This window comes from Sinocyclocheilus rhinocerous, unplaced genomic scaffold (assembly GCF_001515625.1).
Source record: "Sinocyclocheilus rhinocerous isolate Xijiao unplaced genomic scaffold, SAMN03320098_v1.1 scaffold914, whole genome shotgun sequence".
Classification (NCBI taxonomy): Eukaryota; Metazoa; Chordata; class Actinopteri; order Cypriniformes; family Cyprinidae; genus Sinocyclocheilus; species Sinocyclocheilus rhinocerous.
Genome location: NW_015629521.1, coordinates 193,801 through 215,519, shown reverse-complemented (window position 1 = coordinate 215,519; position 21,719 = coordinate 193,801). Strand labels below are relative to the sequence as shown.

The 21,719-nt window shown below is 37.1% G+C and overlaps 1 protein-coding gene across 7 annotated transcripts in view; it reads left to right on the top strand.

Annotated features, from left to right (window-relative positions):
* Positions 1–21,719, top strand: part of abi1a (abl-interactor 1a) — a 70,032-nt gene that overhangs the window by 1,663 nt on the left and 46,650 nt on the right. For all 7 annotated transcript variants that reach the window (XM_016551115.1, XM_016551114.1, XM_016551117.1 and 4 more), the window contains exon 2: positions 13,296–13,463. In XM_016551115.1, coding sequence (XP_016406601.1) covers positions 13,296–13,463 — 168 coding nt within the window. The remainder of the gene's footprint in view (positions 1–13,295; positions 13,464–21,719) is intronic.

Below are 21,719 nucleotides of genomic sequence, written 5' to 3'. Positions count from 1 at the left end.
GTAATGGGTTTTCATGTTTTTGTGTCGTTGCTCCGGCCGGACACGGCATCAACACTGTATGGTGAGGGGCGTAACATTTCCGTCACACGCTTGAGGTATTCGGTCAATCACAACGCACTGGATAGCTGGCTAATCAGAGCACACCTCGCTTTTCAGACCGATTAGTTTTGTAAAAATCGACGCGTTTCAGAAGGCGGGGCATAGAGGAGAAACAATAATGTACAGTATGTGGAAAATAATGTTTTTTTTTTTACTTTAAACCGCATAAACACATTTCATTACACCAAATACACAAAATAATGTTCTTTTTAGCAGCATCATATGACCCCTTTAAGCTTGGAGAGAGCACTGAATTGTGTCATATGGGAACATGAGAGATAAAATAGTTGAGCTAAAGTCATGTTTTAATAGATCACAGTTTATCGTATCTCGTCATATCTGCTCAACAGCTCACTCAAGTTTTTTTTTACCAGAAAAAAAAAAACTGAAATGAAACCGAAATATATCATTTTATAAGAATTTATTCAGATATGAAACTGATTTTACAGACAGCTGTTAAAAATATCAAAGTACATCAAACTGTTAATATGTCAAGTCTTTATATGTGCTAGTCATTAAGAATATTAAAAGTTATATAATAGCTAAATAAGCTATTACATATTTAATTTTTATTTAAAGCTATTATGTTTTATTTAATTTAATTCATATAATACGTTTTGTAAGTATATAATTGCTTTCAATATTTATTTATTATTATTAATTTATTTTGTAATATTATTATTATTATTGTAATTGTTTTTATTATTTATTAAACTCAAATAATATTAAATTTTCTTTTGAAAGAATTTGCCTTTATTAAAAATTCCAGTAATGATGTTTACAAATAATTTATTTTGTTTATTTATGATCTTATTATTTGTTTGTATATTGTCCATTTATCAGTATGGAATATATATCTGGATTTTTTTTCTAGGCACAGTTTTGCAGTGACCGAACTAATTGCTAGAAATGACTGCGAGTTAAATGACCCTCCTCTGTCAAGAGAGTTCAGTGCACTCTTGATTTACAGCCTGTAAGGAACATTTGAAAGAAAGTGAAATACTCTGTAACCAGTTGTGTCAGGTGTTTGCAAACATCTAACCCAGGGGTGCCCAAACTCGGTCCTGGAGGGCCGGTGTCCTGAAGAGTTTAGCTCCAACCACAATTAAACACACCTGAACCAGCTAATCAAGCTCTTACTAGGCATACTAGAAACTTAAAGGCAGGTGTGTTGAGGCAAGTTGGAGCTAAACTCTGCAGGACACCGGCCCTCCAGGACCGAGTTTGGACATCCCTGATCTAACCCGTCTCTCGAACCTGTATTTCTCTCAAGATACTAAACACCTGTTAGAAGTGCTTAAGATTAAACCACGGATGAGATCTACTGCACTAAACTGGCACTATCAAGGTGCTTATCAAGGTGTGATTACGTTCTAATTGCTTAAGAAAAAGTTGCTCGACAGGTAGTGCAACATTTGTTCGCAAAGCGGCCCGTCAGGTTTGATGTAAAATGGCAACCCTTTCCTCCGCATGACCGAGCACGCATTGAGTCGCACCGATACTACAGCAGCGACCGCAGAAGAAGATGACTCAGATGGGAAACCGATCACTAAATCTAGCGTTCAAGTCCCGGCATGACAGTACGGCCTGCAGGCTACCATGTGGCTTTATTCCACCCTGTCTGTTCTTCCTCTACATCATGCCTGAGCGCAGGATGAAGGCACTTCCTGTGAATGACTGTGTCGCTGTGATGATGCAGCAGCAGATGGTGGGAGTGGGTCTGTGTAACCAGGACAGCCACTGCCCCACTTGCTCATGTTCTCTGTGTGTGTGTTTGAGAGAGAGAGAGAGAGAGAGGCATGTGAAGCATGTAAGGAGTGCCGTGAAGTCGATCGTCTCCTCCAGGGGCAGGACGGGTCACACTGCTGTTTCTAGCCTACATGTGGAAATGTTGATCTTTCTCATTCTGGATTTAATCACAGCTGACATCCAGAGACTTTATTTTACCCAGAATGCTAAGAATGTGTCAAAGGAATAGTTGATTTACTCATCATTATGCTGTTCCAAACCCTTATGACTTTTTTTTAAAAAAGTGGAACATGAATGGAGAAGCTTGGCAAAATGGCGTTTTCTATTTTCTATACAATGAAAGTGTAGACTGTGACTAATGGCTGTCAAACTCCAAAAAGCACAATATACATGATCAACATGTCAAAAAGACATGCGCACCATGAAAGTACTCAGTGGTGGACGAAGTGCTCAAATTAGAGATGCGCCGATCGATCGGCCAGGGATCGGAATCGGACGATTTTCCTCATGATCGGCCCGAATCGGTGATCGGTCGGTCAGTCTCACTTCTTTCCGATTTCGAGCCGATCCGTTTTGTTACCAGCGGCACAGGCAATAATGTCAGCCGCGCATTCTCGCTCTCTTCTCTCCGACGACCTCTTCTCTCTCACACACGTCTCATTCGCTCCGGATAAATAGTGCTTGTATTGCGCATTATAGTCATTCCCGCAGGTTTCGCGCTTATACCAAACGCGCGCGCTCCACCACTGATCTATATTAGTAGAGCGCACAATCCGCGCTCAGTCTCAAACAGCTTGTGAGCCACAAATACCAAAATGAGTGGCTAACTGCGCTAAAACGTTCAAATACATACAAAATTATTTTAATTTTTACAATGAAGACTACAGAAATTAAAGTAATCAAATGTAAAAGAACACTGGATGTGTTCTTTTATATTTGATTACTTCAATTTCTGTAGTATTTCTTACCGGAGTAAAAATTTACTTAACCTGAAAAACTTAGTTTCATAGCATAATCGGTACATAAATTTGGCGAGTTTCTGCACCATCAGTTGTATGCGCATTCAAGCTAGGTGAATCTATCAGTTCTCAGCTTGTTTTGAGTCAGATATGAAGACTCACGGATCGTTGAATCAGCGAGTTGTCGACTTGAGTACAGCTGCAATCAGATCAAGTCTCATTTGCAAATGAATCGTTCAGTACAGTTTGCAAAACGAAATTATGAAATAATCAGCTTGTTCGTGAATTAGACAACGATAATTACGGTTAATTACGGTAACGATAGATACAGTTTTTCTTGGGGCGGTATATCAATTTCAAAGTAATGAGGAATGGTATGAAATAAAAATACACTTTTTCTGCCCAACACTAAAAGTACTCCATATGATTCATGAGCAATATTCCAAATCTTATAAAGTGTACAATGGCCAAAATGTCTGAAAGGAGTTATACGTGGAATTTTACAGCTGTTCCAAAGTTGTTGTATAGAAATGAGCAGCTTGGACAATCTGCTAAACTTCTCCTTTTGTGTTCCATGTAAGAAGTCCTCAGAGTTTGGATTTGGAATGACATGAGAGTGAGTAAATTATGACAACACTTTGGGACACTTGCATTTATGGGTTATGGAAATGCAAGGTGCTTTATCCATGAATGCATTAAAGTAAAATCTCTGGTGTTTTAATGTTTGTGTTTAAAACACCCCAGAGCCCAATTTGCATGTTTGTCCAGCAACTGTTCCTCTTTTGGAATGCAAGACGGCGTGCTGCTGTAACCTCCGTGGACAGGTTAGCTTCTGACAAGGGTGCATTAATGAATGCAAGCCACCTGGCTTAGTGAGAAGGACACAAACCGAAAACACTCTTGAACAGGTGGTGGACCACCATTGCTATGCGCACAAATGTGAAATGGATGCACAAGTTTAGAGAGGAAAGTGTTTTGATACTAAACGTTTTGATGTTTCCAACAGTCATTCTTAGTTTTTCCATCTCCTAGCTGGTTTTCTGTTGAGTTTAGGTGCCCTGATTTTTTAACATGGCCAGCTCAATGGCACTTGTTAGTCTCTGAGCATTCTGCCCTGCATGACACAAGCACTGACTTCAGCAAACCAAGTGTACTGCAGACTAGGATTTTCCATATAATAGGACAAGTGTGAAGATTGCAGCCCACCGTTCCAGCGTGGCTTCTCTGTGGAGGATGTATTGTGTTCAGAACAATAAGTCTGATTTTATTGTGATATGAAAGGCCTACACCAGAACTTCTGAAAGAGACACTCAGCACTTGATACTGTATGCAATATAGCCTACTGTTTGGATATTTTGGAAACACGTGATTGGTGAATTGCAAAAAAAAAAAAAAAAGCCAAAACATTTAATTAATGAAGTACAAAATCTAAAATGGTACAATCTTGTAAAACATACTCCAGTAATCTTTATTTTTTTATTTTTTAAGTACTATACTAGTAATACAATTAAATAAAATAAGCTTTTCAACCACTGAAGCACATTCAATCAGCTCGCAAAACAATACTGTGAGAATATTCAGAGTTCTCACTGATAACAGTTGTAAAATACTTTAGAACCAGACTGAGGTCATGTGCATCTAAGCTTTTCTAATCTAGCTGTTTGTCCTGTGGCCTTCATAGGTGTGGCTTGTTTCTCTTTGAATGAGTCAGTGAGTCTGAATAAGGGTGGTTCCATTTTGGACAGATTGCCGTATCATGGGCCTGGACTTTACTTTTGCAGAGCTTAGGTGTCTATTTTTAATACCTTTCTCATCTGATACTTGATTATTAGTCAGACCTATACAAACTTCGACTGTTTTTGACTGATTTATGTTGCACAAACATTAAATACACTAGAGACGTCAATAAAAGTAATGATTTGAAGTTCATTGAGTGTTTTGATTCAGTAACCGCTCTGATGGATTTAGTGAGCGCATTCATTGAAGGATTCATACTGGTGACTCCTGAGTTTGTAGTTTTATTGAGTGATTCATTAAAATAATCAATGTGTAACAGTCATTTGATTGTGAATCAGTGTACGCCCTAAACCTAACCGATAGTTTTAACAAAAGCAAAAGTGAGATTAAAATGCATTTGCTGAAGCAATCATGCCATTTTAGCTTGCTTCAGCAAGTTTTTGAACTCTTTTTTTTTTTTTTTTTTTTTGTGACTCGTGTTTCACAGGACTCGTACTTTAGTGCTCTTTATCACAAGTGCAATGCTGTACCAGGTGAGCTACCGAGCAAGTTTACTTTGTCAGGAAAGCCATACATATGGAGCTGTTTAAGTGATGCAGATGTCAAACAAGGACATAACAAGGAATAAGTAACCTACTAATTAATCAATAGTTTCCCCCGTAATCAAAATTTGTGTGTACTGCCACTAGGGCTAGACGATATCTTCAAAATTTATATCACAATATATTTCTTAATTTCGGTCGATACAATATAATTCTGATTTCGATATAAAGATTATTAAAAAAGCCTCAGAAAAACTGCCAAGAATGCCCACAAAGGATGTCTGTACCTACAAGCTTCTGAAAAATGAATTTGCCATGTCTATGAAACCTCCTCCTGTAAAACTAGGCCCTATATAATATTTTAGATATAAAAACAGTACAAATTAATTAATGTTCACTTTTTATTTGTATTTAGCCTTCATACAAACAAGAAATGTGAAATCACCATAAAAAATAAACATATAACTCTCAGGCTCACCTTATTAATAGTAATATATTTAAATTAAAACTATTACATAGGCTGATTATTCTTATAGATTGAAACAAAAGTGCTTCAGCCAGGATAAAGTGCTCAGAGTTTCTGCAGAAAACAGAAAAAAAGTGAGCAATAACAAAAACACGTGTTGCTGGAGACGGGCTTATTGAAAATGCAAATTCATTCTCTGCCAGCAGGAGGCGCTTTTGGAGTGGCAGAAACAGTGGTTTTCCTGGTAACGGCTGTACACAAAGCAGCGCTCCTCTCATAAACCCTGCTTTATCAGATAAAATGTAAATGGCATCAAACTTTTCTGAGGACAGTGGGTTACCTTCAAAGATAAATTCATGTAAAACACCCGCGCCACGGTTTGATTTTAAAACATGCAGCGCTCATGTTTATTCAACGAAGTTGTGGTGGGCCACCACAAATAAACCAATGTATGGAAAACACTGGTAATGTATATTGAAATTTCGGAAATTTTTAAAAATCATATCACCGTTATTGAAAAAAATATATGTCATGATATGTATTGATATTGAAATATTGTCCAGCCCTAACTGCCACTAGTGTTAATTTCAGCTGGAGTGAATTGTTTTTGTAGTTTGAGGTACGTTTTTCCATTGAGCCTATATATTTTTTAAATATCTTTTAGTGCAGACTGCAGTCTCACAACCCTGGTCTAATGCAATGATTTTCATGCATTTAAATGTGGCTTTACCATCAAACTACTTTTTGAGGCCACTGTATGCTTAAATTGTGCATGGATGTCATTGAGCGTCACCTTGGAAATGGACACAATAACCCCCCAGATGTCTCTGTTTACGGAATCGAGGTCAGAGGCTAGCGCAGTTATCCTGGAAGAGACAAGACTTTACCATCGCTAGCTCAGCTCCGGCTAACATATGTCCTGGAAAGTGGCGTTAGCATTGCTCATGCCAGTACCTAGATTGCGCCACAATACCATAATCCTTCTCTCGCTGGCATCCTCTAGCAAAGCCACATCAGTAAATCCTACAAATACTCGTTATTTTTCCTGGTGAAGATCCTCAGCTGGCCCTTCACCCAGGCAGTGTTGCGAACCAGCATGCGCTTGGGTGGGAAGCTCTCTTGAATGCCCCTTCCTGTGATCAGACACGGCGATTGCTACCCAGTGGCTATAACAGATTAAAGAGCCATCAGAGGCCTGTAATTACAACCCTGCTTCTTTGGCCTTGACTTCCATCTGTTCTTTTACATGAAAGAATTGACACAAAGGACACACACTTTGAACTCTTTAAAGGACTAGTCACCCAAAAATGGAAATTCTGTCACTATATTCTCATCATCAAACATTCCAAATGTGTATGACTTCTTTTCACTTTAGAGATAGCATGAGAAGGACGGAGCACAGATGAATGCAACAGATGGCCCCATCTTGAGACAGGAAGAAAACATTTTTGAGAACCTCTTTTTAAGAATTGCATTTACGAACTTCGTGGAATTTATCTTATTATTTCATAATAATTAATAATGACGCTCCCAGACGCACACCTAACATTTGATTGTACTATTTTTGATTTCAAATTCAAATGTTTATTTTAAATTTGACTAATATTAATTTTTTTTTATTCACAATCTCCTCATCACAGGCAGGCACAGCACTCAATTCAGCATGGGTTCGTGTTTGTGTGTGCAGTCTGCGTCACTCATAGCACGTGCCTATATAATGCGCTATATCGAAAAATGTTTCTATCGCTATCGAAGAGGGTGTACCGTCGATAAATTTCGACACCGTTTTATCGCCCAGGCATACTTTAAACCATCAGTTCATCCAGGTTTGTGGATTGCTGATTACTAATCAGTGTTGTTACTGTTAACTCAACTTATGACTATTACTTAAAGAAAAAATGTTGTTAACAGAAATGCAGCTGAAATAAACAAAGTATAAATACTACTGTAGATGAAAAACTGTATAAAACGGAAATTAGAAAAAAAAAAAAACTGAAATACAAATAAATTAAAGCTAAATAGAAATATCAAAAAACTAATAAAAATGGCAAAAGTACATGATCATACAAACTTCAAAATATTAATAAATACTATAATAATATACTACAACCTGGTAATGATGGTTGTATGTGTTGTGTTTTTAATGGACTCTAAACGCCGTTCACACCAAGGATGATAACTATAAAGTAGTGCTGTCAAACGATTAATCACGATTAATCGCATCCAAATTAAAAGTTTTTGTTTACATACTGTATGTATGTGTACTATGTTTATTTATTATGTATATATAAATATACACACACAGTATATATTTTGAAAATATTTACATGTACGTACATTTATATTATTATATTTTATATTATATATAAATATATTGAATATATAAACATAGCATATTTTTCTTAAATATATACATGCATGTGTTTGTATTTATATATACATAATAAATGTACACAGTACACACTCATCTATTATGTAAACAAAAACTTATTTTGGATGCGATTTTGCGATTAATCATTTGACAGCACTACTATAAAGATAAAGATATAGTTTAAAAAAAATCAATGGTTCTCACCACAGCTATAATGATAAAGGCACAGATAAACAATATTGTTGGAATCACTTTCAGAACGATTTTTTCCAGCTAATGAACAATGAAAACATTGACACCCAATCAGAATCAATCCTGCTATAACAAGCTCGAGAATTTAAAGCGGCAGACGAGCATGCACTGAAAATAAACAAACGATATCATTCGCTGGTGTAGACGTTGATATCGTTATCTTTATAGTTATCTTTATAGTTATCGTTCTTGGTGTGAACGGGCCTTAAGAGATGCATGTTTGTTTCCAATAAAAAAAAAAAAGGAATTTTCTCTTGAGTTTACCATCCCTTTAAGGAAACCTTGAATAATCAGACTGGTGTCAGCGTGTATTAGAGAATGGTTACGTAAAGTGTGGTCTTGTATTCCAATATAGACAAACATTATGGATTGGAACGCAGTGATCTCGGAATATGTTCTTAAGACAAGACTTTCACAACTGCAAACTGTCTAAATTCTAATGCATATGCTAAATAAAGCAGTTACAAATATTGAAAGCGAAAAACAAAAAATATAGTTGCACTTTAAAGATTCAAATTATTAACATTAGTATTGCATTCAGTATCATAAACTCTTATGGCATTTACTAATCTAGGTTATTGTTAACTTACATGCTATTGTTGATTGCTAATTCATGTTTGTGCTCAATACATTAACTAATGTTCATTTATACAGCTTGAAATGTAAGTTGTTGAATGACTGGTAAGCGACTAGTGGATTAGTTTAGTATAATGGTGAACTAGTCTCAAAGCTGAGTTCTTTACAAATGCTAGAATGCCACTACACCCACAAACACAAACTTTTGGATGTGTCATATCCCTTAACCTCTTCCTGTCAAGAGAGCAAAGCAGAGGGGGCGTCTTCACTAGGGTTACGCAGTGTTAATAAGGGACATTCCTAGCATTTTTTCACCTGATATTCCGAGTGCATTTCCTTCAGTATATGTATTAGAGCAGAGTGAGCTTGGCTATCAACACTACAGGAAATCCAAAGAAATCCCCACATTCTGCTCTCGAAGAGGAGAGTGTTTTGACTTGTTCTTCAGCATGGAGATGAATTCAATGCAAGCAGAACTTTGTTTTTTTACCGGGTGCACATCACAAACTGTTCTTCAAGGCCAGAAATAAATTAAATCTGAGTGCCAAAACACTTAGCGTTCCCGTCCAAGAAAATGCTGCCTCAGACCCGCATGTCCAACAAAAGTGTCCAAGAGAGCTACTGTTCCTTCCTGTGGTCTTCTGCATCCCTCCAGTCTGCAGGGTGGAGCGTCCCTCCTGATATTGACTCTTCTCTAGGGAGGAAACGTAGGCTTTTCCTTCCTGTGCACTTAGAACCAGGAACAGCCTACCTACCCTATGCCTCATTTCATGGAAATTGTGGAGATGAATGTAAAAAAAAATGGTTTGTGTTAAGCTTAAAGGGATAGTTCACCCAAAAAAATGACAATTCTGTCATCATTTACTCACCCTCAAATTGTTACAAACCTGTATGAGTTGCTGTCTTCCGCTGAACTCAAAAGAAGATATTTTTAAAAATGTGGGTAGCCAAACAGTTTCTGGCTCTCATTGACTTCCATAGTTTTTTTCCCCACATTATTTTATTATTTGGTTACCTACATTCTTCAAAATATCTAACTGTTCCACATAAGATAGAAATTCATACAGATTTTAAAACAACTTGAGGATAAGTAATGATGACACAATTTTCATTTTTGGGTGAACTATCCCTTTAAGAAAAAGAACTGCAGTTGTCATTTATAATGGCAATGTTAGTCTAGCCTTGTGATTGGTTAAATTAATCCTTTATCTTGTCAATAGACGTCACATTGACTTACAGGATGTTGCCTTGGAATTTCAGCAATTTGTTGGTGGGAAGTTGCCATTTAATGCGATTCTCCAAATTTTCTAAAAGGTCATTTTGAACTCTGGTAATTGTGTTATCCATTGTTCAACAAGAGAGTGTTGCGTTTATCCCCTCCACCTTTTGCCTTTTCTTATCTCTGGGTTTTTGTGTCTGTGACCGTAGAAGAGATAAAAAGAGATTGATACTCTTGTCTTCTGGGAACTTGTCTTTCGTGGGAAGTTTTAGGAGATTTCTGAAGACACCAATCAAACATTGTTTCCGTGTGAAATGTCCTTCAGATAAAGCTGGTTTTTTTTTTCATTTTCTCTAAAGATCTGCCTGCCTTGATGTGTGAGAAATCTAGTTGAAGTGTGCATTTGTATCCTGCATGATCGCGTGTTCTCTGGGTGACAGGAGGAGAGTTCAGCTTCACTGGAAACGAATTTAACAGTGATGCATTAAATTGACCAGTTGACAGTAAAGATGTTTATAATGTTTAGTGGTCGACCGATATATCGCCAATGCGATATATCAAGTATTAGGCTACTGTTTCTACTCTCTAATCAAATAAATGCAGCCTTGCTGAGCATAGGAGACTTCTTTAAAAAAACTAAAAAAAGCTTACTTTTTTTTTTTTTGCTACAGTTTTGTCATAATAAGGTTAAATGATCAATTTTTAAGAGACACAGTCATAGGTTCTGCAGGGGTCTCTGTTTCTTCATTGCAATTTCTGGACTGTTTTATCCTGACTTCAGGCCTCCAAAAATAATATAATTTGTATGTCTGAATGCATGTTTAATGTATTTATGAATACATAAAAATTGCACAGTCACAGTTATGGTGCTGACTTTTGCATGGGCAAGCACCACTGACATTTTCTTGAAAACATCAAAAAATCCTTTTGTCAGCCTTACATGTACATTTCTGTTAGCCGGATGTGGACTATGAGATTTACAGACGCCTCCTAGGGAAAATTCAATCAACAGAACAGCTATAAAACAGAATTACAACAGAGTCTGATAATAGTACCGCCGTACATCCAGACTGGAAATGGGCCAAATATTATTTTTAAGAGATATGAGATTACAATCTGCCTTTATGGCACATTCAGTCCTTTTAAGTTGCCTTTAGAGAATGTTGGATCCTATTCGCACATCTTGTTTAGCACCATTAAAATGAAGTTTGTATCTTCTGACATGTGGACAGGGTTTAAAACGTTGGTTTTCAGCTGAGTGCCCTGAACTACTGTATAGGCAAGATGAACACGCACTTATTTTCAACCTTTATGAAGGTTTTAAAGCAAACTCTGGGATGTAGCCTATATCTCTCTAGTGTAACAATGTCCATTTCTCTTGCCAAACACTCGCTAAAAATAGCCTGACTTTTGACCGAAGAACAGCTCTGCTCCATGTTTCAGTGGAACATCTGTACAACAATATAATTGCATACCTTCACCACATAATTTGCAATGGGGAATGCCTGTGGAGCCGTAGTCCCCATGTGTAAATCTTGTGTATGTTCATGTATTTGAGACAGAATGTCTTCTCTAACAAACTGCTGCTGCTGTTTTATCACTCTCTGGAGGAAGCACTTCTTCATTCTTTCAGGCAGGAACTCTACAACACATCTGGCCCATATTTTCCATCCAAACAAGTCTATATGTGATAAAACTAAATCTTTTCTCTGTTAATCAGATCTTTTATTAAATATATGATTAATTTCATCATAAAACGTACATACAGAACTGCGTTGTCAAAATGCAGACCATGGTTTCCTCCTCACTGCAGGTGCTTTAGTAATGTTTTACCTGCACATGTATCCGTGTCTTTTCACAAAAGGTCTTGCATGACAGATTGTTTACCTCAATGATATCTCAGTGTACCACAGAGGTAGGCCAAATGGAGAACTGAAAATACCACAATTAAAAGAACCAAGAGTTTCGTTTCTGTGCGGTTGTGGTTAACGCAGTTTTGATTTTTGTTTCATTCTGTTTGTTTCAGAACAGTTTTGCCGTTCAGAACTCTTTTAAGCTAGCATCCACAATGTAGGTGAAAGATAAGACCTTTTTTTTCTGCAGTACATTTTTTGTTGAATTATCCTATAATACATATACAGAACCAAAAGTAACTTTGTTTTATTTCAGCTTTTGACAGACACAATACTAAGTAAATACATATAATTATAACACATAAAAATGGGAATTGTTTTTTTTTTTTTTTTTTACACAAATTATTACTATTATTGTTATAAAAAATTATTTTTATGTCATGTCATTTATTTACTTTGTTTTGAAATGTATGACTCCAAGGCAACAACAGTATTCAAATTAGGGGTCGACCGATACGTGTTTTTCAAGGCCGATGCCGATACCGATTATTATAGATCAAGTAGACCGATAACCGATATTTTGAACCGATATATATGTCTGGTGTAAAAATTTAAATTAATGTCAAAATTAAGAATAAATATTTACATGTATATACATTTATACTTAATTATTGAATTTTATATTATATATAAATATATTTAATATATAAACAAAACATATTTTTCTTAAATATATACATGCATGCGTTTGTATTTATATATACATAATACATATATGCAGTACACACTCATATATTATGTAAACAAAACTTTTATTTTGGATGCGATTAATCGCGATTAATCCTTTGACAGCACTGATATGTATATATTTTTCTAGGCAGTCAGGCCCCGACCCCTTGGTTGAGAATGACTAGATTAAGTAGAAAACTGTGAATATCTGTAAATATTTCACATTACTATGTCCACAAACCTTGACGGGAAATTGAAGATACCACAGCAGCAGACCGCTTTACAATGAAGCAGTTTACTAAACAATGATGTAGCATATGAGAAAGGAATGTTTACACTTCCGATGACTTCAAATGTGTGAAACTAATGCAAATGCGCACCAACATGGCCCTTAAAATAACACCTATTTTACAGTTTTGATTGAATATTTTGTTTGCTCACAAACCACATAGGTTGCTAATTTGATCAAATTCAGTGACTTGACCATTGCTTTGCTTACTGTAACAACTTGTTACCCTGTAAACGTGGCTGTGTTTTCCCCAGTCTGATTTAAAAACGTTCACAGTTTGTCTCCTAGAAGTTACATTTAAACCAGGCAGATAGGAATGATTTTAGCCAGTTATTTTTGTTTCTATATGAGACGGTCCGTGGGCAGTTTGTAGGAGGTCTAGCTGAGACTGTTGAAATGAACGCTGTTATTGTGAAAATGTGAATTAAGGTGTTTTTCTGACCTTGACCTGCAGGCACAGGATAAGAGGAAAGCCTTGGAAGAGACCAAAGCCTACACCACCCAGTCTCTGGCAAGCGTGGCCTACCAGATCAATGCCTTAGCCAACAATGTCCTGCAGTTGTTGGATATTCAGGCCTCGCAGCTGCGCAGGATGGAGTCCTCCATCAACCACATCTCTCAGGTCAGATACCTTTGCATTTTTGAAAAGTTTTGCATACAGATGACAACATTATCAAAATGATCCCTATTCACATAGATCTTCGAAAACGACTATCGCTGTATTATGCATGCCAGGCCAGTAGGTGGCGACTTGTAAAGTTGTCACTTTGTAAAGAAACGCTACGCACCTGCGCATATGCCTATAGACTGAACACATAATATGACGTCACTGGTTTTACAAATTTGCATTTATGTAGTTTACATGGAGACAATAACACCAGCTTTTTCAAAAACTTAAAAGTTTGCATTTTCAGGACCCCAAATCTTTGTTAGTTTTCAGTTTTTATTTGAAATAATACCATTTAAATGCCCCTTATGTAGAAAGCTATTCAACTTACAATTAATTTAAATATAGTTTGATGTTAGCATGTTGCTACACTAATGGTGTGTTGCTCTAAAAAATATAAAAATACTTAAAACACTCAACAATGGGGTAAAAAAGTAAATGTTTTGATTCCCAAACCCCCACCCCCCGCACTGAATGACTAAATCTATCTAATGACTAAATTATGTTTAATCTTTTCACTGAGCTCATCACAATGCAATCTGGTATTGAAATGTCCAAAAAGGATACATGCAATAAGGTGTTTTTAAAAGTAGCATAATATACTGTTGACTCTTTGCAGCAGTGGCAGTAGGTAGACATCTCACTAGGCTTTTGAAAACAACTTAAAAAATAGAGCTCTCATGTTTGAAATACAGTTTGTTGGCATTTTTGAGGGTTAGTTTCTTGTCCATCACTCAGAATTGTGGAAAAGTTCAACTTCTTATGACATTGTCAACAAGACCTTCAACCATCTAAAGATTCTCAGAATTAGATCGCTTATTCGACAAACACCAGCTCTGTCTTTCTCACCCTCGTAGCACAAACACTGCCCTCAGTGAAGCACCAAACCCAGAATTACTAGACTGATATAATCTGCCAATCACATTAGCGCTTTAATCGGCAGATGTTGATGGGATTAATTGGCGTACAGTGGAGCGTATTTTCAGGTCTCGTCTCCATTCATATGCGTGTCTGGGAATGACAGTGGGCTTTATGAATGGCTCTAAGACAGGCTCATTAAGATGGTCAACAGAGGCCTGTTCTCTCTTCACACAGCCTCCACTTGCAGTGTCAATCATGATTCTCTCCAAAGATGGAGATGGGAATAATAGGATGGTTATGTTAAAAACAGGGCGCTGGCTGTGAGCTGGCTTTCTGTCATAGCATGTTGTACTAAAAGTGGGGGAAAAAGCTATTCACTGATGCATCAGTATTCTGAATCACTCCACAGAAAACAGAGGTGGAGTGCAATGCTTTGCTTGCTGCCAGTTCCACACACACACACACACACACACACACAAAAACCCTCAAGCAAGTATCTAAACTTCCACAAAGTTTGGAAAAGATGAATCGAAATACTAAATTGCAGGTTTTATTGCACAGGATTTGCGCCCCATGCCATCATGCGTCATTGTCCATTACTACTGCATACTACATAACTGGTTAGTGGCAGCTTGCGTTTTGTGTATCTTTAGTTGAGAAAAATTCAGGTGTCCAGTCCTGTTTCTGGAGGTCCACCTTCCAGCAGAGTTTAGTTATGTCCTCAAACACACCTGAACCAGCTAATCAAGGTCTTCAGGATCACTAGAAACTTCCGGGTAGTTGTGTCAAGGCTAAACTCTGCAGGACAGTGACCCTTCAGGAGCAGAATTGTCATGGCTTAAGAGACACAATTTCAGACAAAATGATTCTCAAAAAGACGCTCTGTCTGTGAGAAACATCTAGTCATCTCCGTAAATAGTAGTAGTTCCTAAAACAAACCGTAATCCTGTAGCCTCTGCTATTTGCCGCAGATCTATGACTGCTCTATTCCACTGGAAGGTGACTAATGGCTATAAAGTGGCTCTAATCTCTCGGCAGAGGCACACCCAGAGCTTTGCTGACAGAGGATGTTCCCATCTTTACAGTATTTCTCGCCGTTCCCTCTTCCTCTGACTGCCTATTAGACAGACCGCACTGCCAGCATGTGGCCAAATTAGATTAGAACATCAGTGCAGCAGACTAATGAGCCAGCAAGCCAGGCCTGGGGTTCACTGTTTTTATCACAGCTCCACACTGAATGTTTTGAGTCGTTCTATCACGGATATGTCGTGTTGGAGCCGGCCCTGGCTCTGAGCGTGGGAGGCTGAAGTGCTGCTACCTAGACCAGCACATGAAGTGGCTGCTAAGAGACTGTGAACAGTCAGCGCTTTGTCTGGCCAGCTGAAGACTTGGCAGAACACAAGGAGTCTCGTTTTGCTGTTTTCCCTCTTCATAGCTGCGAGTAAATCCGTGTCTGTCTGTTGCATCTCTGATGAGCTACAGAGGTAACTAATTAAAGGCAGCTCTAAGTGCAGCATGCTTGGAAATGATTCCATGCATATCCCATCAGCATATATGGTCTCAGATTAACTCACAATGATAGGTTCCTCTCAGGGCACTTGAAGTCGACATGACATCCAAATTGACCCCTGTCTTAATACATGTTCCTTGTTTGCACGATTCATAAGTAACAATTTTTCCAAAGGAAAAAGTTGTGTCTGTGTAATGTTTTATCAGAAATGAAGTAACATGCTCATTTTCTGCACAACCATTTTCAGTCCCAAAGAGTTTCCGTCATGTTGCGTTCCAGACCAGCTCATTTGAGTCCAAGTCCAGCCTCCAAGACTAGGATGAGTCCAAGTCAAGACCTGAAGAGGGTCTGAATGATTCAGACAGTGTAAACATGCTTTCCTTTGGGGTGAATGCAGCTTGGTTTTGCATCAGTGTCAAGCAAACTTCCACTTGAGTTGGCACAGACCACAAAACGTATCTGCAGCATCTCGAGTCCAAAAAAATTAAAAGCATTAAATCCAAATGCTCCCAAGTCCATGACAACTCCAAAACCATAAAAATATGGTCTTGGACTCAAGACCTGAGTTTAGTATCGAGGACTACACAACTTCTACCATTTCCTGTTTTTCACTAAAGTTGGGCTTGATTGATCTTTCCCAACTTTGGGAAAAAGTTGCATGTCTATCCATGAGTATTTTCAATTAGGAAGTGAGATAATTCCATGTTCTGAGTTGTCTAGTATGTAGACTTCTGTATTCCTTATTACACTGTGGAATTTTTGTGCTGCATCTCTGTTCACGTTCACCAAACTGCAAGTTTATAATTAATGAGACTGCAGAATTTATGCCATGCAGGGAGGTTCTGGACACTTGGATGTTGCATGTGAAATGCAAATAGTTAGCCTTGCACTTTGAGTTAGCAAGACAGACTACAAATTCTTTCTGTCTCTCTCTTCATCTCTCTTGGCCAAAATGTGTCATTTTGGAATGAGATGATGTGAACTGTGACAATTAAAGAGGTTATGTAGGGCCCATCAATCATGTGATTTTTTTATTTTTTTTGGCCCAGCCCCATGATTGACTGGATCTCAAATGGAATATCTCTGAAACTTCATATCTTTTTATTGCTAGAGATACAGAGAGCAGTTCTATAACTGCCCAATGCTTTTCTGAGTGGAATGACTTCAATCCATTTGCCGAAAAAGCACAAAAGAGTTCCATACATGGGGTGCTTTTTAGACGTCCCTATAACCTGATGTTGAAAATCTCCCATTGTTGTGATTCACGTACTGAATGTTTAAGTCTGTGTGTGACTTTAGCATATTAACACACACTATTTAAGAATTATATAAACCCAATTAAAAGCATCTCAAGGCATTTATGAAAAATGAAATTGGAAAAAGTTCATAAATAAACACACAAATAATACATTATTGATTTAATTAGATGATATTTCACCTTCTAACAGTAACCTATTTATTACTTTTCTTCCCTTGAAATCAAATAACACTTCATGATGCATTGCTGCATTAACAGGAAAGAAGTTATAGTAACATAAACGAAGTTCCAAGTGCCTAACCAAAGGGAACGCTAATCACTATAATGGTGAGTTTAAAAAAACAAACATATTTTAGGAAAATCAACATCAATTTAGCTTATTTGATGTTCTCTCAAATATTTCAGTTGTATTGACATGGCAGCATCAACACTGCTGCTGTTCCTGAAACCACGCCTTCTTTCTTTGCGTGCACGTTTGGGCGGCATTATGCTAATATTTCCACATAGTGAGGTAGATATGTGGGGGTGTGTTAGAACGAGCCGTTTTAGGTAGGCGTGGTTGACTCTTAATTTTTATAAAGAATATCTCTTTGGATTTGATACTTTAGTCTTTGCAACTTTACAGATCTTCTTTATGCACCAAGAGCTTGTAACACTCCAAAGAGAAAGGAACAATTGAAATCGCATCATATGACCCCTTTAAAGAGTTGAAACCTCTCTCTCTCTCTCTCTCTCTCTCTCTCTCTCTATCAATGAGGTCAGTTGGCTGAGAAGAACTGCTATGAAGTTTGCCACAAGGTTGTCATAATACCGTTTTGATATTGTCCCAATATTGCCACTTTCAGTAGTCAAACAGGTGAAATATGACTATTTTCCATACAAATTTTAGTGCCAAAACGGATTTGTTAAAGGGCAGACATTGGTAGGTGGCTCTTGTTCCTCTCAGGGCACTTGAAGTCAAAATTACATTTAAATAGAACCCAAAAAATGACTTTCTAAATGCATGCTTGTTGTCTTATTTTGCATGAAGGGCATTGATTGGTGGCCGCTAGTCAGCTGGTCAATGAAAAAAATAGGACTGTCGTGAAGTGTTTTTTCTGCCAAGACTTTTGGTGTGTACTAGTTACTTCTGTCTGTCAATCTCTTTTATCCTCTGTCGATTCCTCAACATTTTATTTACTTGATTGTGTCCAATCTGGACACGTTAACCTTGTGCATTCAAATTATTTTCACACAGGAGCGACAAGAGATTATATTTGTCTCAGCAGATTACACTAGTCTTAGCTATTCACTGTTGGAAAGCTCAAATCCTTCTTATCAGAATATTATGTCCAATCTTTTTTTTTTATATATATAGTAATCAGAAAGTTTAGATTCATATAGTCTACATGAAGTACATTTTTAGTAGACCTGATGATTTTGCACTTATCTTTCTTGTACATACGTAGATGCTACTTCATCTTTGTAGTGCATGAGGTTGATTTGAACTTTTTTCCTTTGTGATATGCAACCATATACTCTTAGACTTTTTTCATCCTATTTCTGCAAAGTAAAGGCTCAGTTTTGAAGAGGCTGGCTCCTCATTAATATTACTTACAGCAAGCGTTCATCTGGCTCGCTGTAGAGATAGCAGCCCTCAGATGTTCGCGGTCACCCTGTCGGAAAGAAGCCAAAGCCAGATGGAGCATAACGCAGCCGTAAATCTGTGAAGGGAGCGCCTGTCCTCACCCTTCAGCTGTGCTCGTAATGTTGTTAGTGAGCTGCAATCTAAACTAACCGAACTGCATCCTCGCTTTTAATCACCAAGTGTTTCCGTTTAGTGCTGGATATGCAACCAAAGAGTCGTGCCACACGCGTGGTTCGTTTTCTCCTGCGTTGTATTGGTTATGTGCTACAAATGATGATTCACATGTTATTTAGCCTGCTGTGGGGCTTCAATTGTTACAGTAAAGAAGAATAAAATAAAAATAAAAAACATCAGGGTGTGGTCCATTTCTCATTTCAGAAATAATAGTGTGGTTTTGCGCTATTATTAAACACTGGCATGGAAGTCTTATTGACATAACCACACAAAGTGGTTGTGTATGTGTGTTGCTCAGGGTGTGTGCTACAGGCCACTGTTACTCAGCCCTCGCCTAAAGATATGCGCAACGGTTCTGTCTGTTTGTGCATAGCTGGCTTTTCCGGAAGCCATGCCACCCCTGGGGTCGCTTCGTTAAACTGCTGAAATTACTTTTTTTTTTCTTTTTTTTTTTCTGTCAAATGCTGAAGTGAAACTGTCTGTCTGACCTGTATGAATGCATCTCTCGTTTTGCCTGTATATTCTCCACAGTGCAATTGGAAAATTCACTAAATTTAATTCATTTAAAAGCCGTGTTTGTACATTTCAAATATACTTCACATTGTAAAATACTAGGGATGTAACGGTATGAAAATTTCATATCACGATTATAGTGACCAAAGTTATCACGATTATCAATATTATCACGGTTTTGTTCAAATTAGATGAAAACGTTCAAAAAGAACTGATAGTAATCGTTCCATCCCTATAAAATACAAGGGGTGTGACGAGATCTCGTGGCATCTGACTGGTCTTGCGAGAACATGATGATATCCTCACGCAGACCTTTCAGATATATTTGCATTACACTGGCGCGTTCACAAGTGGTGGTGTGTAAGATATTTTATGTTACATCAGGCAAGTGGCCGCATGATAAGCGGGAAAATTTACGGGTTTCTTTTACCACACACACACTGAAGCGCGCGTGACGCTCGCGGTGATTTCAGCGTCTGCCGTCTCACTAAATGACGTGTGACGTAAACACATGAACAACATCTCCAGAACTGCTCCGAGAGTCACTTCATGAGCATTTTAGCGTTTGATTTGAGTAAAACTATCCTCATATCATATACACAGAACTGTAAAGGTATTCACGGCAACCCGTCAAAATAAAAGTCCGGTTTGATTTGAAGACATTGTGCCTATAACTATTTTTCAGTAGAATGTACATAGCCTACTACTACTAAAATGAAACAACCATTATTTAAGGAATAATCACACAAAACATTTCTTCCATGTTTTAATTTTAATAGTAAATCCCCTTTGTTTGCCAAAAATCTTGTTTGCTTAATTTTCAATAATTAAAAGATAAATTATAAATTAAATTTACATTTGATAACCAGAAAAATGTAAATACACAACACAGAATTTCTGAGGGAAAAAAAAAAAAGTCATAAGGCTGCTTTAAGAAAAAAAATGAATAAATTAAGTTGTTTTATGCATCAAATAATTAGACATGCTAAAACACAGAATTTGGTAACAATAAATAATATGGTGAGAAAAAATAAAACATTTCATAGGGCCCTGAACAAGTAATTTGTGTTAAACTTTTAATACATTGATGTGAAAATGTATAAGTTTAATGATGTTAATTAATTAGACATGCTTTTTAATTAATAACATTTATTTTAACTATTAAATAGGAGTCGAGAACAATTAAAATGGAAAAAACGGAATTTGGAAAAAAATAAAACTGAATTTAAGAAAAAATAAAATTGATTTCATAGGGCCCTAACTATCCCTCAGCCTTGCCGCACCCCCAGTTTGGCAACCACTGCTTTATTCTTTTAAATTGATACATTTAATCGTGTTTATTATATATTTTTTTATTAAAGTGGAAATCAGATTACTAAATAATGTAAACTTGACTGACTGCTTCACTTCCACTTTAAAGGGATATTTATGTTGTTTATTATTTATTTTTATTTATACTATTTATAATTTTTGTGCAATTACTTGCCTGTCAGTTGAGTTTGTGGCAAAACATTTTGCAGTGTTTACATGTTGTTAATTATTGCATAAAATCTATTAAAATAGATGTTTAATTTCATAAAGTACAAGTTGATTTCAAAATGCACCTACTTTTTTGCATTTTGTGTTTTTCAGTTGAATAAAAGACCATTTTCCCCTATATATTTCATCATTGAGGATTTCTTTAAAAAATTCTAAAAATCTCATCTCGTCTCGTGAACCCAGTCTCGTGTCTCGTCTCGTGGGATAAGTGTCTCGTCACACCCCTAAAAAATACTGAACAGGTAGCACTTTATTTTACAATCCTGTTCTTTATGTATGTGCCATTTACTTACTATAATAATGACTTAAATATATTTACAATTATTTGATTTCACAAATTATGTTTTTTTTTTATGAGAATGTTTGATTAGCATGATTTTAGAAGGTTTAACCAAAATGTTATTACTTTTGGCTTGTTTGTAACACCATACAGGGCTCTACAGTGCGACCATTTCAGTCGCATTTGCCACTGAAAACTACTGCGTGCGACTATGAAAAATTTTTTAGGAGCACCAGTGCGACTGACCCGATCATCATCATATTTGTGATTGCGCTCAGGGGAGCTTCAAAGGTTCTACGTGTTTTTGCAGCGTTGAGTAATGTATCACAGACATATCTCACGAATCCTTTCATAAGCAAAGTGTAGACAGGGTGTAAATAAGAGATTCATTGCGCAGTGTAGAGAGCTTCGTTGATTATAAATGTGAGATCGAGATGAACTAAGATGAG